Source organism: Salmo salar, chromosome ssa26 (assembly GCF_905237065.1).
Source record: "Salmo salar chromosome ssa26, Ssal_v3.1, whole genome shotgun sequence".
Classification (NCBI taxonomy): domain Eukaryota; kingdom Metazoa; phylum Chordata; class Actinopteri; order Salmoniformes; family Salmonidae; genus Salmo; species Salmo salar.
In genome coordinates this window covers 45162088-45189984 of record NC_059467.1, presented here as the reverse complement: position 1 = coordinate 45189984, position 27897 = coordinate 45162088, and the positions used below count along the sequence as shown (strand labels likewise).

The window sequence follows — 27897 nt, the reverse complement described above, 5'->3', positions numbered from 1 at the left end:
TCAGATGTTTATATCATTACACAATATGTTCCTTCACATGTAAATACTTTTGCTCCATTTTGATGGGATTTTAGTTGAATTTCAAATTTTTCTACCATTTAAGCCCAATGTTGCAACGTTTCCAGAAAATTCTACAAATTGATTTTTAAAATATGTATTATTATTTTCATAATCAGAGGCGTATTCCAGGTATTTTTGAAGGGTAGTGAAATGTTTTCCTCGTTTGGATCTATGTTTGGGTCTCACAGGGTAAAATGGGAAAGAAGCAGAAGGTCTATAGTAGTGTTTGTATTGTTTGTGCTGCAGCTTTACAATTTTACAATTTAGTCATTTAGCAGACGCTCTTATCCAGAGCGACTTACAGTAGTGAATGCATACATTTCATGCATTTTTTTGTACTGGCCCCCCGTGGGAATCGAACCCACAACCCTGGCGTTGCACACACCATGCTCTACCAACTGAGCCACAGGTTAATACATACAGTATGTGTCACGATAACAAGGTGACAGTACATATCAACCTACAGAACATCGATGTCACATGAAATGTGGGGCTTTCACATCGTGACTGAGTGAATGATTAAAACCACGACGGTTACCTGGCAACACGTTACTGTAGGTGGTCTAATGTAACAATCTATAAAACCTTCATAAATACTCTTCTCCAATTAGTCTTGCCATAATGCAAGCACAGATTCTTTAGCAAGCCCATCTATTCAAGCACAATATCAACACGTGATTCCTTATAATAAGTACAGTTCTTACAGTTCCGTCTGATAACCAGGCGGCGAATCGCATCTCTGCATGTCTGTCAGACATATCAGTGTGGATGACGGATCACCAGCTCAAGCTGAACCTCGGCAAGACGGAGCTGCTCTTCCTCCCGGGGAAGGACTGCCCGTTCCATGATCTCGCCATCACGGTTGACAACTCCCTTGTGTCCTCCTCCCAGAGTGCTAAGAACCTTGGCGTGATCCTGGACAACACCCTGTCGTTCTCCACTAACATCAAGGCGGTGACCCGATCCTGTAGGTTCATGCTCTACAACATTCGCAGAGTACGACCCTGCCTCACACAGGAAGCGGCGCAGGTCCTAATCCAGGCACTTGTCATCTCCCGTCTGGATTACTGCAACTCGCTGTTGGCTGGGCTCCCTGCCTGTGCCATTAAACCCCTACAACTCATCCAGAACGCCGCAGCCCGTCTGGTGTTCAACCTTCCCAAGTTCTCTCACGTCACCCCGCTCCTCCGCTCTCTCCACTGGCTTCCAGTTGAAGCTCGCATCCGCTACAAGACCATGGTGATTGCCTACGGAGCTGTGAAGGGAACGGCACCTCCATAGCTTCAGGCTCTGATCCGGCCCTACACCCAAACAAGGGCACTGTGTTCATCCACCACTGGCCTGCTGCCCCCCCTACCTCTGAGGAAGCACAGTTCCCGCTCAGCCCAGTCAAAACTGTTCGCTGCTCTGGCACCCCAATGGTGGAACAAGCTCCCTCACGACGCCAGGACAGCGGAGTCAATCACCACCTTCCGGAGACACCTGAAACCCCACCTCTTTAAGGAATACCTAGGATAGGATAAAGTAATCCTTCTAACCCCCCCCCTTAAAAGATTTAGATGCACTATTGTAAAGTGGTTGTTCCACTGGATATCATAAGGTGAATGCACCATTTTGTAAGTCGCTCTGGATAAGAGCGTCTGCTAAATGACTTAAATGTAATGTAAATGTAAGTACAGCATGTGGATATCAGGCTCATTCATATCAATGATGGTGCAGTAGAAACGTACTGTAGCAATAGAATGTTCATTAAGTACCGCTTAAAGCAGGACAATGTGTGTGAGCGCCACAGCGCCCCTGTTTGTTCCAATACACTCACTGTTCATAGGCTACTACCGTTCGCTGATGTATGAGCTTATTGTGGGCCGCTGCAGTCTTCCAACATGTGATTGCTCAACCGTGACATATCAGACAGGAAGTCATCACTCATCACTGTTTTGACTCTGTAAGCAGATGTGTCTCACGCATAATTCTGTTTTATCCTCTCAGACTACACAACAGAGATGCTACAGAGATTGCGGGCAGTGTATAATGATTGTCTATAGCCTTGCTGTTACATTGTTCTCCTGACCTATAGTGGTCATATGAAGGGTCTGTTCTGAATGTTCACCTCAGGGCCTTGGTACTTAAACTGAACCCAATAACCATTGTCTCTTTCTCCCATTTAACCTTTTTAATTGATTGTGATGTCTGTACAGTTGGGTAGCATGTAAGCACTGGGAACGCCAATCTATATGCAGTTCCAAAATTGATAATTGCACTTTGATTGATTTGATTCAAATGGGAATGTTTTAACTATCTAGCAGAGGATGCCTCCATAGTGCCCTATTTGGTTTTTAATAGGATGGAAAACCAAATAGTGGTTAAGGTTGAGGACAATGCAGACGATGGCTGTACACAGTCTCTGGTGGTCCGACTGGTCATTACAGTAATAAGGCGGTTCACTATCCCCCCTTTTGTTACACACAAGACGGAATAGAATGTAAGTCATCAACAAGCCATTACTAGTTCAACTCTTGACACGCAAAAACAGATCTATAGATTAACATGTACAACGCAAAAACAGATCTATAGATTAACATGTACACTGTAGGCCAACTTCCTGTTCAACAGTCCATCCACACCGCCCATCTCTTACATTATGTGACCCTGTTGTGAGCAGTAGCTTTTCATGTAAATCTGTGCCAAGGATATTTAGTCTGCCTGTCCTGTACACTTGTCCTCCGTGAGATATGGGGGGAAGTTAGAGGGTGAATGAAGCTACAGAATGCTGTAATAGTGATGTTGAAAGATGGACGGATTATAATCTCAACAGGGAGAGTGTTAAGGATGCTGCTGAAACCACGGCATTGCAGTAAACAGATGTAGGATCTTAATTTGATGACACTTTTATTGATGAAAATGTTCCTGCAAAGCAGGAAATAAAAATAGTTGTGTATTCAAGGTTTAAAAGCTTCTGAAGTTTGTAATTTCCACTATAAATTTCAGACTTGATTTTCCCGAACGAAAAATGTATCAACCCCTACAAAAATATCCATGAATTATAATCCACATAATAATTCACACTTCCTGTTGCTGCAGGATTATTTTCCTGCTGTAGCAAATTTGCTCAAATTAGGGTCCTAAATATGTAATGGTTCCTTCCTGTCAGGGACCGTTAAGATGGTCGGACCACGTGTAGACCGCGTGCAGGCGGGAGAGACGGGTGAGACAGACAGACAGACAGACAGACAGACAGACAGACAGACAGACAGACAGACAGACAGACAGACAGACAGACAGACAGACAGACAGACAGACAGACAGACAGACAGACAGACAGACAGACAGACAGACAGACAGACAGACAGACGCAGATCAGTCACGGGGTAGCCTACTCAATCTTGCTCTCTACAAATCTATTCACAAGGTCACAGTGGCGCTTCGCTGCAGCATCCTCTCTCATTTAAATGTAATCATAACAGCTTTATGTAAAATATGATCCAGGCATGGTGGAGGATGGGGTTTGATTCTCCCTCTGACTCCTACACTCCACCGGCTCTATAATGCACTGATCTTTGCATATTCTAAAGCAAAGTGTGGGTTACCGATTAAACACTCCTCCTGCCCATTTGTTGTAATTGTCACTGTGAATATGTATTTATAAGTATTGGCTAGAGTGAGTTATATCAGCTAAATTAATATGAGAACGAAGATAGCTGGTGGTAATTATTATACGGATGATTTGGGATGAAAAAATCTCCCAGAATCGCCCATTGTGCTGTCCATAAAGGGCCTTAAGAAGCTTGGCCGGTGGAAAATTGCCTTCAGGATTGCATTGAGCCACAGTTTTCAATTCTACTGGAAACTTGGATCCCTGTTGATACAGAGGGGAAAAGGTTTGTGTAATTACCAGCTTAGGCTGCTGCTATAGCGAGGAATTTCCAAGAGGAATGGTGTTAATGAGGAAAGAAGCATCCCTTTACAGAATTATTATTAGACATTCAGTCAGAGCAGAGAGAGACAGATCTGTGTGGAAATATTACCAATTAGACTCGGCGCAGGCTTTGCACCGCAAGTCATTTCATACAGAACAAAGCACCCAAATGAAGTGAAACCAACTGAACAGCGACCATTACAATGTGTTCAGCACTTGTACAGGGATGTGTCATGCAGCACCATTTTCTGCATATTACATAAGGAGCTGATGTTCTTACAGATCCAATATTCTATTTGGGTTTTTCACATTTCAGGTATTCTTCATCTGGTGTTTTCCAGTTCCTTAAACACAACAGCTACGGGTATTAGAACATAGTGTAGCTAATTACATAAGACATCTTACTTACTAGTCCCTATGTACTGTACATTGGAGCAGGTAAATTGGTGGCAGTGGTGGGATCTCCTTGTAGGGCCAAGTCCAATGGATAAGCATGACAGAGGCATAGATTAACAGCAGTGGAGGCTGGTGACTTGAAAAATGGAGGAGGATGGGAGACCCACGGTATAGGAGCGGAACGCACGGAAACGACAGTGTGTTTCAAAAATCGTCAAAGACTAATTATTTTAACCTATGTGATTATGTGTTTTCATCTTTGCTAAGTAAATACCGGAGGAAAGTGGAAAGCCTACTTGAGCGCACGCGAAGAAATGCGCCGCTTCAACATCTCTCTTTAATCAACATTTTTTGGATGATGCGATGGAAGCTATCTAATCATTTGGAATTGTTTTCGACATCCTAGAAAAGACAGTTGAACGTTCAATATGTTCAGCAAGTAAAGCATTGTAACGTGCAATTACCTCTGCAAGCTCCATGTAGTTGCCCTTGTTGGCAGAACTTTCCCTCTCACCGTGTCCTCTATCGATGCAGCTTTTTCCCAGAAGCTTGAATCTGATGTCGGCATTCATATGCTCCCTTCTTTTGTTTTGCCGTTTAGCTGAACGATCGATGCTCTTCAGGTCACTGTACCCCCTTTTCGACCAATGCTCAGACTTTCCAAAAAGCAGGCTAGCAATACAGGCGGCTTGATGACAGGCTCCCTGTTAACCAGCTATACTTTTGAAACCAGTTGGTTTTGAACAGAGGTCAGAGGTCGACCCTTGCTTTTAATTTGCACCTTTTCTGTGTACCCCAGAGAATGAAAGGGGTTCTTCAACGAAAAGTCCACAACATTTTCATCAGTGTTGGCCATTCTAACATTCTGGCGGAGAAATATTTTTTTTATAAATTGCACTAACTGGACACATAAATGTAGTTTTAAAACCAAGAAAATAATGTATAATATACCTCCTCCGTGTCCTGTAATTTGAAAAAACAAATTTGAATTGAATAATATCCCAAAAATGCTCAACTATCACTTTTCATCTCTATCCAACAATGTCACAAAGCTTCTCAACACATTGAACCCCCATAATGCTCTGTGGCACAATCCCAATACAACACAAGGTTAATTCAATGACTATAATTCTGTGATTGGATGGACAGAATGTCAATTTATGTTGCAAAAGCTTTGATTGGTTGCAGGACGTACTCCGGAAGTGGTCATAATAACCATGTATGTCTAAGGGGGTGAGGCCTACAAGCCTCCTAGGTTTTGTATTGAAGTCAATGTACCCAGAGGAGGACGGAAGCTAGCTGTCCTCCGGCTACACCCTGGTGCTACCCTACAGAGTGCTGTTGAAGTTACTATAGACCTTCATTGCAAAACAATGTCATCTGAGTATATTTTGACATGGCCTGTGGATTAACCAGACACACCATTTCTCTTATTAGTATAAATAAATTGCCCTTGACCTTGAAACATATTATCATAATGGGGAACCCTTAACTTGAAGAGCATATCAAGATATTATTTCTGAATCAAGAAAAGGTATAACACAAGCTCTCTGGTAGGAGCTCAGCTCTTCGAATCCCCCCTGCCTAGTTTTGCAATCTTCACTTCAGTGTGCAAGGGCTTATTCTGTGGGATTCAAGGCTGCAGATAGAAACGATTTGCAAAGCTGGTAAAATCCCCTATTCTACAAGACAGAGAACAATGGCTCTCCTATTAACACTCCATTTCTGTCTGGATGTGCTGTGACATTGTGCCCTAACAAATCAGCCCATAGGGTGAATCCCAATGTGGTCGTAGTATAAAACGTCTTCTCCTTTCCTGCACCAGCACTGACTGGAAAAAGTGAAAGCAATCATGGTATGGAGGCATTCAATACTTAGCTTTCACCTTCCACATGTTGTCAGATCAGCCAAGAAAAGGAGATGAGGAAGCCTCTTTAGACTATTGGGACCAACTGCTGTCTGGTTGCCATGGTAGCGGACAGTCTTTCCAAGTGTTCTGTGTCTGAGATCCAGAAACCAATTGTAGTTCTTGCTCTGGCAGTTCCTCCCATGGTACACATACATTAGAGAAAAAGGCAGGCCCCTAAAATAGTCCCAATCCAATATCATAGACAAGCAACCAGGACGTTGAAACCGTTGGAGCAAACATGAATTTGAACTGAGATCACCTTTCAGTCCAGTAGCAGCTGGGGAGGCTTTCACCTAACCAAACCTACATATTACAACAATAAATCACCCCAACTACCCAAGTACACTGACTCGGTACCGGTACTACTTGTATATAGCCTGTGACAAATAACATTTTATTTGATTTGTGTTGGGGTTGGAGCCCTGTATTCCAAGCTGTCAATTTTATCCCCTTGTTTTGTGTGTTCTCTAGAGTAGATTTGTCTGCTCGGATCTCCCACAATTCCCAGCAGCAATCTTCCCTCCACTTGGATCACTCCCCTTCAATCAGCTGTCACTCAAATCTCATTAGCATATCCATCACTGTTTTATCGGGGGAAAAGTCCTATTGGAACAGGCTCCTGTTGGAGGTCTAGGTGGAGTCGTCATGATGGCTGATACCTAGTCTTTTGTCTTTCCCCCCTTTTTGGGAGGCGCTAGTAAAAGGGGCATGGTCTAACACAGGTTAAATAAGTGTATTAAATACCTATTCAATCCCTTCATCTGTTTGTGGTAATGAGGGAAAAGGAAGCCATGCAAAAGCATTGAGATGCAACCCCATGTCTGAAAAGCTCCCCTGAAAGAGCATTGAGATGCACCCCATGTCCCTGAAGGAGGGGAGCACAGATGTGCTGCAGGCGAGAGTCTGTTGAATTAGATAAGAGAAGACAGACGAGACAGTTCTAAGTCATCAATGAGCTCTAATTTACTTAATTTCTCATGTAAAATCAACCTGCTACACATGCAAAGTGTACTTTTATGAAGTACTTAATAATACCCAGCTTTTCATTTTACGCAATCTACAGTATGTAGCCTACACTTTAGACAATAGTTTGAAAGTGTTGAATTGCTTTGAAATTATCTTTGTTTGATGGTTTGTGAAATTTGAGAATATTTATTGATTTTGGCACAATCTGTCTGAGAAGTGTCTCTTTACAGTATGTCAACATCAAGGTGTCCAGAGTTTTTGCTGTAAGTCAACTTTTAACAGATTCTCAGCTGTCAAAAACTCTTTGATCTAAATCTTAGAGTAGTCAAACGGAACATCAAAGGAGGGTTGTTTTAGACTAAAAATAAAGCTCAAAGCATAAAAAAGAAGTTGTTTCCATTTCCATTTCAAATTGAACGTATTGGGATGCCAACTGCTTTACCCTCATTAGCTTCATGGTATTACAGTATCATTGAGATGTGAGGCTAACTCATTAGCTTCATGGTATTACAGTATCATTGAGATGTGAGGCTAACTCATTAGCTCCATGGTATTACAGTATCATTGAGATGTGAGGCTAACTCATTAGCTTCATGGTATTACAGTATCATTGATGTGTGAGGCTAACTCATTAACTTCATGGTATTACAGTACAGTATCATTGAGATGTGAGGCTAACTCATTAGCTTCATGGTATTACAGTATCATTGATATGTGAGGCTAACTCATTAGCTTCATGGAATTACAGTATCATTGAGATGTGAGGCTAACTCATTAGCTTCATGGTATTACAGTATCATTGATATGTGAGGCTAACTCATTAGCTTCATGGAATTACAGTATCATTGAGATGTGAGGCTAACTCATTAGCTTCATGGAATTACAGTATCGTTGAGATGTGAGGCTAACTCATTAGCTTCATGGAATTACACTATCATTGAGGTGTGAGGCTAACTCATTAGCTTCATGGTATTACAGTATCGTTGAGATGTGAGGCTAACTCATTAGCTTCATGGAATTACAGTATCATTGATATGTGAGGCTAACTCATTAGCTTCATGGAATTACAGTATCATTGATATGTGAGGCTAACTCATTAGCTTCATGGAATTACAGTATCATTGAGATGTGAGGCTAACTCATTAGCTTCATGGTATTACAGTACAGTATCATTGATATGTGAGGCTAACTCATTAGCTTCATGGTATTACAGTACAGTATCATTTAGATGTGAGGCTAACTCATTAGCTTCATGTTATTACAGTACAGTATCATTGAGATGTGAGGCTAACTCATTAGCTTCATGGAATTACAGTATCATTAAGATGTGAGGCTAACTCATTAGCTTCATGGTATTACAGTACAGTATCATTGAGATGTGAGGCTAACTCATTAGCTTCATGGAATTACAGTATCATTGATATGTGAGGCTAACTCATTAGCTTCATGGTATTACAGTACAGTATCATTGAGATGTGAGGTTAACTCATTAACTTCATGGTATTACAGTACAGTATCATTGATATGTGAGGCTAACTCATTAGCTTCATGGTATTACAGTACAGTATCATTGAGATGTGAGGTTAACTCATTACTTCATGGTATTACAGTACAGTATCATTGAGATGTGAGGCTAACTCATTAGCTTCATGGTATTACAGTATCATTGAGAGGTGAGGCTAACTCATTAGCTTCATGGTATTACAGTACAGTATCATTGATGTGTGAGGCTAACTCATTAACTTCATGGTATTACAGTACAGTATCATTGAGATGTGAAGCTAACTCATTAGCTTCATGGTATTACAGTACAGTATCATTAAGATGTGAGGCTTACCCAACCTGACTTATTGGTTACACTTCATGTGACAGTACCTTTACATTTTACATTTTAGTCATTTAGCAGACCTTTTGATTTATTTAGATGGGATTAATTGAAACAAGTGTCTCTAAATATTATTTGGTCCAATAATTTGAGTAATTTGGTAAAGGAATTTTGAAGCAGGAAAGTACCAATTAGAAGTATCAACCTCTTTTAATTCCCTGGTTTTCACTGATAGGCATACTGAGTCATCTACAGTGTTGATGCCCAGCATAGCAGAATTGCTGCCTGTAAAATCAATATTTTTCTTGCCTTGAAGGTCAGTCACTATGTTACCAATTTGTGTGGAAGGGGAAGAGAAATACCAACATCCAACATGTTGTTTGCGTTTTGTGTTCCCATGTCTCTATACAAAGTCATAGAAAATCCTTCATACTTCATGTGTTGTGAATGATTGAAAACATGTAGTGAATGATTGACAACTATCCTTATTTGCACAGCTGACACAATAGGCCAAGTTGTCTCATCTATAGTATGTTGTGTAAGGTTGTTTGCTATAGTTAGTTTTGAATAGTTAGCCTTGAATATTTAGCTTTGAAAAGCTAGCCTTGAATATTAAACCTTGAATAGCTGGCCTTGAATAGTTAGCATTGAATAGTAAGCCTTGAATAGTTAGCCTTGAATTGGTCATCCCCAAAGCCAATACCCCCTTTGGCTGCCTTTCCTTCCATTTCTCTGCTGCCAATGACTGGAATGAAATGCAAAAATGGCTGAAGTTGGAGACTTATATCTCCTTCACTAACTTTAAGCATCAGCTATCTGAGCAGCTTACCGATCGCTGCACAGCCCATCTGTAAATAGCCCATCCATCTACCTACCTCATCCCCATATTGTTTTTATTTACTTTTTTGCTCTTTTGCACACCAGTATTTCTACTTGCACATCATCATCTGCACATCTATCACTCCAGTGTTCATTTGCTAAGTTGTAATTACTTCGCTACTTTGGCCTATTTATTGCCTTACCTCCTCACGCCATTTGCACACACTGTATATAGACTTTTTCTATTGTGTTATTGACTGTACATTTGTTTATTCCATGTGTAACTCTGTGTTGTTGTTTGTGTCGCACTGCTTTGCTTTATCTTGGCCAGGTCGCAGTTGTAAATGAGAACTTGGTCTCAACTGGCCTACCTGGTTAAATAAAGGTGAAATAAAAAAATAGTTAGCCTTGAATAGTTAGCATTGAATAGTTAGCCTTGAATAGTAAACATGGAATAGTTATCCTTGAATAGTTAGCATTGAATAGTTAACCTTGAATATTAAGCCTTGAATAGTTAGCATTGAATAGTTAGCCTTGAATAGTTAGCCTTGAATAGTAAACATGGAACAGTTATCCTTGAGTAGTTAGCATTGAATAGTTACCCTTGAATATTAAGCCTTGAATAGTAAACATGGAACAGTTATCCTTGAATAGTTAGCATTGAATAGTTACCCTTAAATATTAAGCCTTGAATAGTTAGCATTGAATAGTTACCCTTGAATATTAAGCCTTGAATAGTAAACATGGAACAGTTATCCTTGAATATTAAGCCTTGAATAGTTAGCATTGAATAGTTACCCTTGAATATTAAGCCTTGAATAGTTAGCATTGAATAGTTATCCTTGAATAGTTAGCATTGAATAGTTAGCATTGAATAGTTAGCATTGCATAGTTAGCCTAGAAAAATTAGGCTCATAGGTCATAGAATAGTATTTGGATTTATTATGGATCCCCATTAGCTGCTGCCAAGACAGCAGCTACTCTTCCCGGGGTCCAGCAAAATTAAGGCAGTTATACAATTTAAAAAACATTCCAATACATCCACAATACATTCAGTGTGTGCCCTCAGGCCACTACTCTACTACCACATATCTACAATACAAAATTGTGTTATCGTGAGTGTGTGTGTGCATGTGTCTGTGCCTGTGTTTCTTCACAGTCCCCGCTGTTCCATAAGGTGTATTTTTATATGTTTTTTTTTTTATACAAATTTACCGCTTGCATGAGTTACTTGATGTGGAATAGAGTTCCATGCGGTCATTGTTCTATGTGGTTCTGTATAGACAGGGAATGTATAGACATTCACAGTGTAAGTGGACCACTCCCTGTGATTACCAGCTTCCTTGCTCAGCTGCATCTTACAGGAGAGAGGGGGGGGGGATAGTAGAGAGAGTAGTTGGGGAGAGAAAAATGTGTCAGAATGTGATGAGAACGAGAGGTCCAGAGAGGAAAGGGCTAGCAGTCCTACAACTGCAGGAGAGAGGAGGAAGAGGAAGGTCCACTGTGCTTCCTCCCAAGGTCATTACTAAGAGGACATGGAGAGAGGGATGGAGAGACAGGGAGAGAGGGATGGAGAGACAGTGAGAGAGGGGGGGGCGGATAGTAGAGAGAGTAGTTGGGGAGAGAAAAATGTGTCAGAATGTGATGAGAACGAGAGGTCCAGAGAGGAAAGGGCTAGCAGTCCTACAACTGCAGGAGAGAGGAGGAAGAGGAAGGTCCACTGTGCTTCCTCCCAAGGTCATTACTAAGAGGACATGGAGAGAGGGATGGAGAGACAGGGAGAGAGGGTTGGAGAGACAGGGAGAGAGAGATAGAGAAACAGGGAGAGAGAGATCGCTCTTGCTGCAGGTGATTCCCTGATCCACCTCTACGCAGACGAAACCATTCTGTATACATCTGGCCCTTCTTTGGACACTGTGTTAATTAACCTCCAAACGAGCTTCAATGCCATACAACACTCATTCCGTGGCCTCCAACTGCCCTTAAATGCTATCAAAACCAAATGCATGCTTTTCAACCGTTCGCTGCCCGCACCCGCCCGCCCGACAAGCATCACTACTCTGGACAGTTCTGACCTAGAATATGTGGACAACTACAAATACCTAGGTGTCTGGCTAGACTGTAAACTCTCCTTCCAGACTCATATCAAACATCTCCAATCCAAAATCAAATCTAGAATCGGCTTTCTATTTCACAACAAAGCCTCCTTCAATCACGCCGCCAAACTTACCCTAGTAAAACTGACTATCCTACCGATCCTCGACTTCGGCGATGTCATCTACAAAATAGCTTCCAATACTCAACTCAGCAAATTGGATGCAGTCTATCACAGTGCCATCCGTTTTGTTACCAAAGCGCCTTATACCACCCACCACTGCAACCTGTATGCTCTAGTCGGCTGGCCCTCGCTACATATTCATCGCCAGACCCACTGGCTCCAGGTCATCTATAAGTCTATGCTAGGTAAAGCTCCGCCTTATCTCAGTTCACTGGTCACGATAACACCACCCACCCGTAGCACGCGCTCCAGCAGGTATATCTCACTGGTCATCCCCAAAGCCAACACCTCCTTTGGCCGCCTTTCCTTCCAGTTCTCTGCTGCCAGTGACTGGAACGAATTGCAAAAATCGCTGAAGCTGGAGACTTACATTTCCCTCACTAACTTTAAACATCAGCTATCTGAGCAGCTTACCAATCGCTGCAGCTGTACATTGTCCATCTGTAAATAGCCCACCCAATCTACCTACCTCATCCCCATATTGTTTTTATTTACTTGCAGCTCTTTTGCACACCAGTATCACTACTTACACACAATCATCTGCTCATCATCTGCTTATCTATCACTCCAGTGTTAATCTGCTAAATTGTAATTACTTCGCTACTATGGCCTATTTATTGCCATACCTCCTCATGCCATTTGCACACACTGTATATAGACTTTCTTTTTTTTCTATTGTGTTATTGACTGTACGCTTGTTTATTCCATGTAACTCTGTGTTGTTTGTGTCGCACTGCTTTGCTTTATCTTGGCCAGGTCGCAGTTGTAAATGAGAACTTGTTCTCAACTGGCCTACCTGGTTAAATAAAGGTGAAATAAAATAAAATAAGAGAGGGATGGAGAAACAGGGAGAGAGGAAGGTGGAGACAGGGAGAGAGGGATGGAGAGACAGGGGGAGAGGAAGGTGGAGACAGGGAGAGAGGGATGGAGAGACAGGGAGAGAGGAAGGTGGAGACAGGGAGAGAGGGATGGAGAAACAGGGAGAGAGGGAGGTGGAGACAGGGAGAGAGGGATGGAGAAACAGGGAGATAGGGAGGTGGAGACAGGGAGAGAGGGATGGAGAGACAGGGGGAGAGGAAGGTGGAGACAGGGAGAGAGGGATGGAGAGACAGGGGGAGAGGAAGGTGGAGACAGGGAGAGAGGGATGGAGAGACAGGGAGAGAGGAAGGTGGAGACAGGGAGAGAGGGATGGAGAAACAGGGAGAGAGGGCTGGAGAGACAGGGAGAGAGGGATGGAGAAACAGGGAGAGAGGGATGGAGAAACAGGGAGAGAGGGATGGAGAAACAGGGAGAGAGGGAGGTGGAGACAGGGAGAGAGGAATGGAGAAACAGGGAGAGAGGGAGGTGGAGACAGGGAGAGAGGGATGGAGAGACAGGGAGATAGGAAGGTGGAGACAGGGAGAGAGGGATGGAGAGACAGGGAGAGAGGGATGGAGAGACAGGGAGAGAGGGATGGAGAAACAGGGAGAGAGGGAGGTGGAGACAGGGAGAGAGGGATGGAGAAACAGGGAGAGAGGGAGGTGGAGACAGGGAGAGAGGGATGGAGAGACAGGGAGAGAGGGATGGAGAGACAGGGAGAGAGGGATGGAGAAACAGGGAGAGAGGGAGGTGGAGTCAGGGAGAGAGGGATGGAGAGACAGGGAGAGAGGAAGGTGGAGACAGGGAGAGAGGGATGGAGAGACAGGGAAAGAGGAAGGTGGAGACAGGGAGAGAGGGATGGAGAGACAGGTAGAGAGGAAGGTGGAGACAGGGAGAGAGGGAGGTGGAGACAGGGAGAGAGGGAGGTGGAGACAGGGAGAGAGGGAGGTGGAGACAGGGAGAGAGGGAGGTGGAGACAGGGAGAGAGGGATGGAGAGACAGGGAGAGAGGGAGGTGGAGACAGGGAGATAGGGATGGAGAAACAGGTTCTATGTGGTTCTGTATAGACAGGGAATGTGATTACCAGCTTCCTTGCTCAGCTGCATCTTACAGGAGGGGGGGGGATAGTAGAGAGAGTAGTTGGGGAGAGAAAAATGTGTCAGAATGTGATGAGAACGAAAGGTCCAGAGAGGAAAGGGCTAGCAGTCCTACAACTGCAGGAGAGAGGAGGAAGAGGAAGGTCCACTGTGCTTCCTCCCAAGGTCAGTACTAAGAGGACATGGAGAGAGGGATGGAGAGACAGGGAGAGAGGGATGGAGAAACAGGGAGAGAGGGAGGTGGATACAGGGAGAGAGGGATGGAGAGACAGGGAAAGAGGGATGGAGAGACAGGGAAAGAGGCAGGGAGGGATGGAGAGACAGGGAAAGAGGGATGGAGAGACAGGGAGAGAGGGATGGAGAGACAGGGAAAGAGGGATGGAGAGACAGGGAAAGAGGGAGACAGGGAGAGAGAGATGGAGAGAGAGATGGAGATGGAAACAGTGAGAGAGGGAGGTGGTGACAGGGAGAGAGGCAGGGAGAGAGAGATGGAGATGGAAACAGAGAGAGAGGGAGGTGGTGACAGGGAGAGAGGCAGGGAGAGAGAGATGGAGATGGAAACAGAGAGAGAGGGAGGTGGTGACAGGGAGGGAGACAGGAAGAGAGAGATGGAGATGGAAACAGAGGGAGAGGGAGGTGGTGACAGGGAGAGAGACAGGGAGAGAGAGATGGAGATGGAAACAGAGAGAGAGGGAGGTGGTGACAGGGAGAGAGGCAGGGAGAGAGAGATGGAGATGGAAACAGAGAGAGAGGGAGGTGGAGACAGGGAGAGAGGCAGGGAGAGAGAGATGGAGATGGAAACAGAGAGAGAGGGAGAGGGAGGTGGAGACAGGGAGAGAGAGATGGAGATGGAAACAGAGGGAGAGGGAGGTGGTGACAGGGAGAGAGGCAGGGAGAGAGAGATGGAGATGGAAACAGAGAGAGAGGGAGGTGGTGACAGGGAGAGAGGCAGGGAGAGAGAGATGGAGATGGAAACAGAGAGAGAGGGAGGTGGAGACAGGGAGAGAGGCAGGGAGAGAGGGGTTGAATTTCCTGTTTTTATGGGTTGAATTTCCTCCAAAGTGGAAAGAAATGAGATCATGCACTAAACTCCAATACAAACATGCAAAGTGATTTGAGACAGAAAGCAACATTGGTAATGGGTTCTCTTGTCATTTTAAGGGTTATTTCAATTACATTATTTGGTTTATTTCTGACCCACATAAAATAACAAATAAAAATACAAACTTTTGCAAGTGAATCCCGGATTACATAATACAGTAGAATATCCATGTAACCATTCTCTCACTGTAACATATTTTCACAGGAGGACAAAACATCAATAAGGCTGCATGACTTTAGGTTAGGATACAACTAAAGCACCAAAGCACAGCAATGCCTCTCATCTACACGTCCATGTTATTGTCTGGACATGTAGTGGGCGATACAGGCTGCGTTTACACAATTCTGATCTTACGCCCAGTTATGAGTTGGTCAAAAGAGCAATTCTTAGCAAAAGATCAGAATTGTTGTGCCTGTGTAAATGCAGCCTTAGTCATGTGTTAGCGAGTTGTTATTCCAGACCCCTTTGACTCATTGTGTTTGGCATTTCATCACAGTTCGAAATGACGTCACAACATTTACATTCAAGTGCTTTTATCAGCTGAAATATCAAAATGTCTCCTTCATCCTTTTTATTTTCCTCGGCTGGTAGACTGATGTCCTGTCTGGGCTAGATAAAGGCCAGCCATTTCCTCTATCAGATATCTAATAGATGTTTTATTGTGTGGTATATTCCAACCCTCAATTAGCATCAGTGAGATTTCACAGTCATTAACCCAATACATTCATGAACCCAAGGTTCAATTCTCATCTTTATTGTGTGGCATATTCCAACCTTCAATTAGGTTGGGTGTTGGTCTGTGAATGCTTTTAAACCAACCTGATCTATCCATTCACAAGCCACACAATAATACTGTATGGTGAAAGGCTGAAACATGTTCTTGCAGTTTGAAACAAACAAAGTAGACTTTGGTGTATTACAGGGGTTGTGTATACTGTCACTATACAACCCCTTGAAAAATGTGGATTTAGATTGGAGGAGAAATGTAGAAGACAGTTAGACCTACTGGGTCGCTGGTCCTGCTAAAATAACAGTCCTAGCTGTTTTAATGGCAGTACTTTCTCTCCGTCTGGCATTTGTAAGGTGTAATTTGTGTTAGCACACTGCTACCAGTGGAATCACTCTCATCCTACTGTCAAGTCTGTTTTGTTAATCGCACAACTATGTGACACAAGTTGCGCAACGAGAGATACTATCGAGCACCTCCGCCGAACAATTGAAGCACTCTTGAAAAACCATTATGTGTTGCAGGGAATGAGCCCCCTCACTTCTCATCTGTGTGAGTTCAAGCTGTTTATATGCTGATTCAGCACCACCACTTATCAGCAGTGACGACATGCTGGTTCTCTGGCAGGAGACTGTTTCTGTTCCACTTGATACTTCCATTCATACTCTAACACACCTGGACAGCTTTGTACAACTCTCTACTTTACACTCATCGTTTTGCTCCTCTCGCTGTGGGAAACCCTGTCGAGGTACAGCTGTGGTACTGATCTAGTGTGTAGTACTACCGGCATATTATACTTTCATTATACTGTAATAGAGTGTTTCTCAGAAATACCTGAAAAACAGATGTATGTAGATCAAAGTGAAATACTTCCTAGAGTAGTTATCTTTTGGAGAATGTATTGGAGACAACAGAAATGTTCAATATGAATGGTTAGCTTACTACTTTATATACCACATAAACCATGAGATCTTACTGTACTGCCCAGTGGTTAAATATGATGTCGACCGCAGCCACTCTTGGAAGCCAAATGTAGCATGTGCCATAGAACTAGAATCCATAGAACAAGCCTCCCTATTCAAGTCAATGATGGCATAATGGGTAGATTCTATTTCTATGGTATGTGCCACATAGTTTTGGTTACTGCGGTTACCGTGGTCCTAAAATGGAACCTTTGATCATTCGTTTATGTCCAGGAATCTGTCCCTGGAGAAATGTACAGTCTAGATAACATGTTTAGTATCTGTCCCTGAAGAAATGTACAGTCTAGATAACATGTTTAGTATCTGTCCCTGGAGAAATGTACAGTCTAGATAACATGTTTAGTATCTGTCCCTGGAGAAATGTACAGTCTAGATAACATGTTTAGTATCTGTCCCTGGAGAAATGTACAGTCTAGATAACATGTTTAGTATCTGTCCCTGGAGAAATGTACAGTCTAGATAACATGTTTAGTATCTGTCCCTGAAGAAATGTACAGTCTAGATAACATGTTTAGTATCTGTCCCTGGAGAAATGTACAGTCTAGTGAAACCACAATATTTGGTTAGTCACTGTATGTTCAGTATGTATATATGCCTACATGACTTGCATACAAGTGATCCTCCCTGTAGCATTTATTTCATCAGATGTTTTTGAACTTGGGCACTTTTCTTTCACCATGCATTTTGGAAAAAACAAACAGTATTTTTGATTGACTTTTGAGGTTGTAGATTCTTGTTGCACTGTGCAGACAGCCTTTCTTCCTCTCGGTCTCTGTGGGCTTTAGCCAGGAGTCAGTGAAATGGTTTGAGGACAGTGACATTTGCCCTGTCCTTTAGGTACATTTAGCAACATTAGCGCATATTGATGGATGGTACAGATTTTAGCTTGACTGTGAAGTAAAGCCCTCTCAATAAAGAGAATGTCCAGAGAGCTATTATTCTAACTTAGCATGGCTTCTTCACAGAGCACATCCCACAGACATGGATGAGCCTCAAATTGTATGATCGATGTGGGAACCAGAGCTTGAAGGCTTTTGCAAGTTAAAGCGCCCCTGAGTCTAAAGCAAATAAGGGTTTAAACAGTCTCTCTCTCTCTGTTTATCGCTTCTCTGAAGCAATCTCCGTTGTATATCACTCCAAGGTCGACAGCTCGCCAGACAGCCGCATGGTAGTGTTGTGTTTAGTTACAGGCAGCACACTTGTTTATTCACGCCATTTAATGCATTGAATTAAAGCACATTTCGGTAAGCTATTTCTCATTCCAACTACTTGTCACAGGGAGATTGACAGGCGACTCAAGGTGCTGTTAAGACCTAGAACAGTAACTGACAGACCCTGGAGCCCACAATGCAGCCCATTCTCCTTTGTCCAGCAGATTAAGAGTTCATAAAGCCAGGATGAAGAATGTATCTGTCCCTCACGGTTGGATGGACAGTAGTTCTTCGGGGTTTACAGAAGACTTAGAGTCCTAAGTCGATAGAGCAGCAGTTGGTGTTTAGGACCCTGACACACAGATAAGAGAAGAGTAACAGAGAAGAGTAACCTGCAATCGGAATAGAGGGTCCTCCAGGCAATTGCACTTGTACAGAACAAAACATTATGTTCCATACAAGCCTGGCATAATTCTCTTTCACATTGGAAGTAGGTATCTCACCATGATTTGTAAATTAAACTGACATTTGTTTATTGCTGTAAATACTTTGTCTGCTTCATTTAGTTGATTGAGGTTTATGAGAGAGCCTAATCGGAAGTGAAAAGGACTAATTTGAGCTTTGTCGTCCATTGCATTAAAAAACACTATTAAAGCTGTAATTCAGATGTGTCCTCTGTGAGTGGTGTAGTTACTAAACATGACAGAAATAGTTTTAAGAAGATTTTTGTTGTGAAAGGAAATCTGAGGTTTTCTGTTCACCTTCTGGTATTTCAGCGGATATTTCTACCACTTGTCTAACCCAGAGCAGCCTTTAGTCCAAATCTAAGGCGAATGTAACCCTGTGACATCATCTTTTGGGCAAGAGTTGTGATTTTTGTCTGTTGTGTGGCTAAAGTATTGTTTGTTAAATAAACACAATAGTTTTTTTATATCAATAATACTTCAGGAGATAAGCGTCAAACCTGACAAAATAATATATTAAAAAAAATGTGTTTATAGATGTAGTTGTCCTTTAAATGTACCAACCATCCCTCTTACTTCTGTCTCCGCAGGGAAGCAGTAGAATGGTGTCCGGGGAGGCAGGTGGGCACAGCTACCTGGTGGCGTGCTGGCAGCCCATCCTGGTCCTAATGCTGGGCACTGTCCTCTCCGGCTCCACCACCGGCTGCCCGTCCCGCTGTGAGTGTAATGCTCAGGAACGTTCCGTGGTGTGCCATCGACGGAGGCTGGCCTCGTTTCCCGAGGGCATCCCCATCGAGACGAAACTACTGGACCTCAGCAAGAACCGTCTGAAAAGCCTGGGGCCTGAGGAGTTCATCAACTACCCACAGCTGGAGGAGCTGCAGCTCAATGAGAACAATATCTCTTCCATGGAGCCCGGGGCTTTTAGCAACCTTGTCGGCTTGCGGACTCTGGGGCTGCGCAACAACCAGCTTAAGCTAATCCAGTTGGGAGTGTTCACAGGCCTCAGCAACCTCACCCAGCTGGACATTAGCGAGAACAGAATTGTCATCCTGCTGGACTACATGTTCCAGGAGCTGTACAATCTGAAGGCTCTGGAAGTCGGCGATAACGACCTGGTGTTCATCTCTCACCGAGCATTCCACGGCCTCAGCAGCCTGGAACAGCTGACCATGCAGCGCTGCAACCTGACCTCGGTGCCCACCGAGGCCCTGAGCCATCTGCACAACCTGCTGTCACTGCGACTACGCCACCTCACCGTCAACGCTGTCAGGGATTACTCCTTCAAGAGGCTTGACCGCCTGAGGGTGTTAGAGATCTCCTACTGGCCCTACCTGGACACCATGACCTCCAAATGCCTGTATGGCCTCAACATCACCTCCCTGACCATCACAAACTGTAACCTCACTGCCATCCCTTACCAGGCCATCCGACACCTTGGGCACCTTCTCTATCTCAACTTGTCTTTTAATCCCATTCACACGGTGGAGGGGAACAAGCTGCACAATCTAATGAGGCTCCAGGCCTTCCACTTGGTAGGAGGGAGATTAGCCACAATCGAGCCCTACTCCTTCCGGGGCTTGAACCACCTCCGTGTCCTCAACGTATCCAGCAATAGCCTGAGCACCCTGGAGGAATCTGTCTTTCACTCCGTGGGGAACCTGGAGACCCTGGCACTGTACGATAACCCACTGGCCTGCGACTGCCGGCTGCTCTGGGTCTTCCGCCGCCGCTGGAGGCTCAACTTCAACCGGCAGCAGCCCGCCTGCTCTTTGCCCAAGGCCGTGCAGGGCAAGGAGTTCAAAGACTTCCCCGACATCCTCCCCTCCGATTCCTTCACCTGCCAGAAGTCCAGGATACAAGACCACAAGGCACTGCAGAGGCACGTGGACGAGGGCACAACGGTCCATTACACATGCCAGGCGGACGGCGACCCAGCCCCCGTGATCATGTGGCTGTCCCCCAAGAAGCAGTTCATCACCACCAAGTCTGTGGGGCGTCTCAGCGTGTCCCCCGAGGGCACGCTAGAGGTGCGCTACGCCCAGATCCAGGACAACGGTACCTACCTGTGCATCGCCAGCAATGCAGCAGGGAATGACACCAAGCCTGCCCACCTGCATGTGCACAGCTACTCGCCCAACTGGCCGCACCAGCCCAACAAGACGTTTGCTTTCATCTCCAACCAGCCCAGCGAGGACGGGGCCAACGGGACCCTTGCCCAGGTTCCCTTCCCGTTCGACGTGAAGACTCTGATCATCGCAACCACCATGGGATTTATCTCATTCCTCGGTGTCGTCCTCTTCTGTCTCGTCATCCTCTTCCTCTGGAGCAGAGGAAAAGGCAACGTCAAGCCAAACATAGAGATTGAGTATGTACCCCGTAAGGCGGAGGCAGGTGAGAGTAGTCCAACCGGCGATGCGCCGCGTAAATTCAACATGAAAATGATGTGAGACTCAAGTTTACTGACTTCAAAATGAGGGTGGACACACTATATTCTCTTTAAATATATGTGGAATCTATGAGAGATAGACATCTTGATACTATACCCAAGACTGTTTTACCTTCAGGGACTGAATCTTAAACAGCGAGTGTTGGATTTAAAAGTATTCAAATCTCTGTGCGTTTTTATGGGCAATAGTCATTAAGAAAATAAGCCAGAATAAGCCAGTCATGTTTTATGCTCCTTTCAACCTGAAAATGGAGATTGTCTTTATCTAGTCTTTTGATTGTTTTTTTTCTCTGTATCTTGTTCTTCTTACCATGTACAATGAGCAAAGGAATGGTCGTAATACCACTTAAAGGGGTAGTTCACAAAAATACTGAAATTGACAGCAGCAACGGTAAGAGGAATATCATGTCAATTTGTTTGAACTATACCTTTAATGGTTATGGGTTTTGAGCATATTACTGTATTACGAGCAGGCGCAATTCAAGCAATGTACGTACAGTGCATTCGGAAAGTATTCAGACCCCCTTGACTTTTTCCAAATGTTGTTATTTTACAGCCTTATTCTAAAATTGATTAAATAGTTTTTTTTTAACTCATCAATGTACACACAACACCCAATAATAACAAAGCAAAAACAGGTTTTCAGACCCTTTACTCAGTAAACACCGGTATTTGGGGAGTTTTTCCACATTCTTCTCTGCAGATCCTCTCAAGCTCTGTCAGGGAGCGATGGATGGGGAGCGTTGCTGCACAGCTATTTTCAGGTCTCTCCAGAGATGTTCGATGGGGTTCAAGTCCGGGTCTCTGGCTGGGCCACTCAAGGACATTCTGAGACTTGTCCCGAAGCCACTTCTGCGTTGTCTTTGTTGTGTGCTTAGATCATTGTGCTGTTGGAAGGTGAAACTTCGCCCCAGTCTAGGTCCTGAATGCTCTGGAGCAGGTTTTCATCAAGGATCTCTCTGTACTTTGCTCCGTTCATCTTTGCCTCGATCCTGATTAGTCTCCCAGTCCCTGCTGCTGAAAAAAATCCCCACAGCATGATGCTGCCACCACCATGCTTCACCCTTGGGATGGTGCCAGGTTTCCTCCACACGTGACGCTTGCCATTCAGGCCAAAGAGAGTGTTTAGGTGCCTTTGGCAAACTTCAAGCCGGCTTTTACTGAGGAGTGACTTCCGTCTGGCCACTCTACCATAAAGGCCTGACTGGTGGAGTGCTGCACAGATGGTTGTCCTTCTGGAAGGTTCTCCCATCTCCACAGAGGAACTCTGTCAGAGTGACCATCGGGTTCTTGGTCACTTCCCTGACCAAGGCCCTTCTCCCCCGATTGCTCAGTTTGGCCAGGCGGCTAGCTCTAGGAAGAGCCTTGGCGGTGCCAAACGTCTTCCATTTACAAATGATGGAGGCCACTGTGTTCTTGCAATGCTGCAGAAATGTTTTGGTATCCTTCCCCAGATCTGTGCCTTGACACAATCCTGTCTCTGAGCTCTACGGACAATTCCTTTGACCTCATGGCTTGGTTTTTGTTCTGACATACACTGTCAACTGTGGGACCTTATATAGACAGATGTGTGCCTTTCCAAATCATCTCAAATCAATTGAATTTACCACAGGTTGACGACAATCAAGTTGGAGAAACATCTCAAGGATGATAAATGGAAACAGGATGCAAATCATTTTAAAATTGTAATACCTTTTCAAAAAATTCTAAAAACCTGTTTTTGCTTTGTCATTATGGGGTATTGTGTGTAGATTGATGAAGATTTTTATTTATTTAATCAATTTTAGAATAAGGCTGTAACGTAACAAAATGTGGAAAAAGTCAAGGGGTCTGAATACTTTTCGAATGCACTTAAGAGATAAAAGTAAGCTAGAAAGGCATAGAATGGCATATGCTAATTTGTAAAAAAATATATATATTATGCTTGACAATCATCAAAATCACAAAGGTCATTGGTATAAATCACAGAATGAGTACAATATAAAATATCAGCAATGAAGTTAGGGTCCTCTGATGCCATTTTGTCTACTTAATGTGCAGTGGCTCAAATCCTTTCCTAGCAAACTAGGAACATTCCCTGAACATTAGCTAATATTCCCCTTAAGTTCTAGTTAGGGTTTTAGGATGATAACATCCCAAAAACATTAAAATAATGTTTTTATTAACAAAATAATTTTGTACAATATTTATTTTTAAATGAAATATCCTTGGAATGTTCTCCTAACATTCCCTAAAATGTTGTGCACAACATCTGTAAGAAACACCACAGAACATTCCCCAAACGTTCACATTAGGTTACCAGGTAATGTAATAACACAATGCAGCAGTAACATTTTTTACAACATACTGCTGCAACAAAATATGAGAGCAACGTTCTGGGAAACTTCTTGCAAAATGCAAATGTTTTATACAAACATTGTATAATCATCAGCACAAGTGAACTGTTTTTGTGTTGTGAGAACATTTGCCGCAACCTACCAAATGTTCTGGGAACTTTCACAAAATTAATTTTGGTTTGCTGGGTTGTTTGCATAATCACAAACATGCTTCAAACGATCATTGTGATATTCAATTTGAATCCCTATGTTGTTGTTTTGTCAGTGTGTTCTCCTGTTTGCAGTGATCAGGAACCAGTTGTTGTAATACAGTTGATGTGTTAACAGGGTTTTATGTGGTGAAATACATTTTACAGCCATAGTCTGCTCTGAAAGTAATGTGTTCATAAACCCTTAAACCCCTGGTTATGAAATAATGGACGAAATGAACGCATATTAAAACAATAAAGTTTTATATAGTAATTGTATACATTTTTTATGCTATTCCATTCAAGCACATTGAAAGGATACCAAATTAGTCTATTTGCCTGCTGTATATCCCCGAATGTGAATACCGTAGTAGGCTAAACACTGTTGACAAGCCTAGGATTTCAGGTCTCAGAGTTGGTTTTCTCCCTTTTGTATGCGGTAGCCTAGCCAGATGGGGGATGCTATAACGAGTTTATTCTTTCATGCTGTGAGTGCAGCTGTGAATAATTTACAGGGGATGACGTTGCTATGAGAACACCAAAGAAGCGAATATGAAACTGTGTCATCCTGACACTCTAGGAGTTGTATACGAAAGGATATTATTGGAGTAGATCCTGCAACAGTATCAGAGGCCAGGGAGGAGCTATGAAATATAGCAGTGGTTCCCAAACTTTTTATAGTCCCGTACCCCTTCAAACATTCAACCAAGCTCTAGCACCAGGGTCAGCACACTCTCAAATGTTGTTTTTTGCCATCATTGTAAGGCTGCCACACACACACTATACGATACATTCATTAAACATAAGAATTAGTTTTTGTCACAACCCGGCTTGTGGGAAGTGAAAAATAGCTCTTATAGGACAAGGGCACAAATAATAATATAATAATAATCAATAAATTAGCTCTTTGTTTAACCATCTTACATATAAAACCTTATTTGTTGATCGAAATTGTGAATAACTCACCACAGGTTAATGAAAAGGGTGTGCTTGAAGGATGCACATAACTCTGCAATGTTGGGTTGTATTGGAGAGTCTCAGTCTTAAATCATTTCCCACACACAGTCTGTGCTTGTATTTAGTTTTCATGCTAGTGAGAGCCGAGAATCCACTCTCACATAGGTACGTGGTTGCAAAGGTCATCAGTGTCTTAACAGCACGATTTGCCAAGGCAGTACACTCTGAGCGCAGCCTAATCCAAAAATCTGGCAGTGGCTTCAGATTAAATTCAATTTTCACAGAACCGCTTCTTGCAATTTTGATGAGGCTCTCTTGTTGAGATATCGGTAAGTGGACTGGAGGCAGAGTATGAAAGGGATAACGAATCCAGTTGTTTGTGTCATCCGTTTCAGGAAACTACCTGCGTTATTGTGCACCCAACTCACTCAGGTGCTTTGCTATTCGCTATATCACGTTTGACATTGTCAGTAAGCCTGAGTTCATTTGCACACACAAAAAAATACAGTGACGGAAAGACCTGTGTGTTGTCATTGTTAATGCAGACAGAGAAGAGCTCCAACTTCTTAATCATAGCCTCAATTTTGTCCCGCACATTGAATAGAGTTGTGGAGAGTACCTGTACTCCCAGATTCAGGTCATTTAGGCGAGAAAAAACATCCCCCAGATAGGCCAGTCGTGTGAGAAACTCGTCATCATGCAAGCGGTCAGACAAGTGAAAATTATGGTCAGAAAAAAAACTTTAAGCCCGTCTCTCAATTAAAAAAAACATGTCAATAGTTTGCCCCTTGATAACCAGCGCACTTCTGTATGTAAAAGTATGTATGTAAAAGCGTTACATGGTCGCTGCCCATATCATTGCATAGTGCAGAAAATACACGAGAGTTCAGGGGCCTTGCTTTAACAAAGTTAACCATTTTCACTGTGGTGTTGAAAACGTCTTTCAAGCTGTCAGGCATTCCCTTGGCAGCAAGAGCCTCTCGGTGGATGCTGCAGTGTACCCAAGTGACGTCGGGAACAACTGCTTGCACACGCATTACCACTCCACTATGTCTCCCTGTCATGGCTTTTGCGGCATCAGTACAGATACCAACACATCTTGACCACCAAAGTTAATTTGATGTCTCAAAGCTGTCCAGTACTTCAGAAATATCCTCTCCCGATGTCCTGGTTTCCAGTGGTTTGCAGAAGAGGATGTCTTCCTTAATTGACCCCATATAAACGGAACGGACATATACCAGGAGTTGTGTCAGGCCCGCCACGTCTGTTGACTCATCCAGCTGTAACGCATAGAATTCACTGTCTTGTATGCGAAGCAGTAATTGTTTCAAACCATCTCCCTCCATGTCACTGCTGCGTCGTGAAACAGTGTTGTTTGATGAAGGCATTGTCTTAATAGTTTTTTTTTGCCTTTTCCCCCAGCATTGTCCCAGCCATATCCGAAGCAGCAGGAAGAATTAAGTAATCCACAATAGTATGGGGCTTGCCTGTCCTAGCCACTCGGTAGCTCACCATATAAGACGCTTCTAGACCCTTCTTATTAATGGTATCTATTGCTTTTATACATGCCTTACTATTCGAAAGTCGGCTTAGTTCTCGCTCAAAAAACTCCTGTGGCTTATTTTTCAAATTGGCATGTTTTGTATCTAAATGTCTGCGCAAGAGTGAAGGCTTCATTGAGTTGTGAGATAGTACTTTTGCACATATAACACGCTGTGGCTGAGGAAAGGCACTACTCCCATCATACACTACTGTTCAAGAGTTTGGGGTCACTTAGAAATGTCCTTGTTTTTGAAAGAAAAGCACATATTTTGTACATTAAAAAAACATCAAACTGGCTCTAACCAGAATAGAAAGAGGAGTGGGAGGCCCCGGTGCACAACTGAGCAAGAGGAAAAGTACATTAGAGTGTCTAGTTTGAGAAACAGACGCCTCACAAATCCTCAACTGGCAGCTTCGTTAAATAGTACCCGCAAAACACCAGTCTCAACATCAACAGTGAAGAGGCGACTCCGGGATGCTGGCCTTCTAGGCAGAGTTGCAAAGAAAAAGCCATATCTCAGACTGGCAAATAAAAATAAAATATTAAGATGGGCAGAAGAACACAGACACTGGACAGAGGAACTCTGCCTAGAACTCTGCCTGGAAGGCAGAGTCGCCTCTTCATTGTTGACGTAGAGACAGGTGTTTTGCGGGTACTATTTAATGAAGCTGCCAGTTGAGGACTTGTGAGGCATCTGTCTCTCTGTACGCCTATATACACTGCGTGCACAATTATTAGGCAAATTGTATTCCTCGGGATTCATTTTATTGTTGAACAAACACAATGCTCTCAGTCAATCCAAAAACTGAATGTTTAACAAAGGAAAAGTGAGTTTTGTCTTTCTCAGGGAAATATATAAGTGTGCACAATTATTAGGCAACTATTAGTGTGCACAATTATTAGGCAACTAAATTACAAAAATAATTTCTCTCAACTCACTTGTTTATTCTAAATTTTTAGAGTAAGTGTAACACAAAATGACAATTATATAACATTTTTGGCCTTTCAAAAATATTCAGTGACCAATATAGCCACCCTTATTTTCAATAACTGCCATTAGCCTTCCGTCCATGGAGTCTGTCAGTTTCTTGATCTGTTCACGATCAATTTTCGCTGAAGCAGCAACCACAGCCTCCCAAATGCTGTTCAAAAAGGTGTATTGTCTTCCATCACTGTAAATCTCACGTTTGAGAAGGGCCCACAAGTTCTCAATAGGATTTAAGTTAGGTGAGGAAGGGGGCCAGGTCATTATTCAGGCATCTTTGAGGCCCTTGCTGGCTAGCCAAGCAGTGGAGTACTTGGATGCATGTGATGGAGCATTGTCCTGCATAAAGATCATGGCCTTCTAGAATGCTGAGGACTTCTTCCTGTACCACTGTTTGACGAAAGAATCTTCCAGAAACTGGCAGTAGGTTTGGGAGTTGAGTTTCAGTCCATCTTCAACCCGAAAAGGTCCAACTACCTCATCCTCAATGATAGCGGTCCATACCAGTACCCCTCCTTCACCTTGCTGGCACCTGACTCAAAGTGGTGCCCTGTGTCCATTACTGATCCAGCCACGGGCCCATCCATTTGGTCCATCAAGAGTCACTTTCATTTCATCTGTCCATAAAACCTTTGAAAAATCTGTCTTCAGGTATTTCTTTGCCCAATCTTGACGCTTCAACTTGTGAATCTTATTCAGTGTTGGTCTTGTTTCAGTCTTCTTGACCTTGGCCATGTCTCTGAGCACTTGACACCTTGTACTTCTGAACACTCCAGGTAGGTTGCAGTTCTGGAATACGGTGGCACTGGAGGATAATGGGTTCCTGGTAGTTTGACGTTTAATTCTTCTCAAGTCTTTTGCAGTTCATTTGCGCCTTTTCTTCCCCAT

The 27897-nt window shown here is 43.4% G+C and overlaps 1 protein-coding gene across 1 annotated transcript in view; it reads left to right on the top strand.

Annotated features, from left to right (window-relative positions):
• LOC106587771 (leucine-rich repeat and immunoglobulin-like domain-containing nogo receptor-interacting protein 1-B) overlaps positions 1 to 22118 on the top strand; it is a 28612-nt gene extending 6494 nt beyond the window's left edge. The window contains exon 2 of the mRNA XM_045708913.1: positions 19142 to 22118. Within this exon, the coding sequence (XP_045564869.1) occupies positions 19142 to 21001 (1860 nt within the window). The 3' untranslated portion in view covers positions 21002 to 22118. The remainder of the gene's footprint in view (positions 1 to 19141) is intronic.
• The last annotated feature ends 5779 nt before the right edge of the window (positions 22119 to 27897 follow it).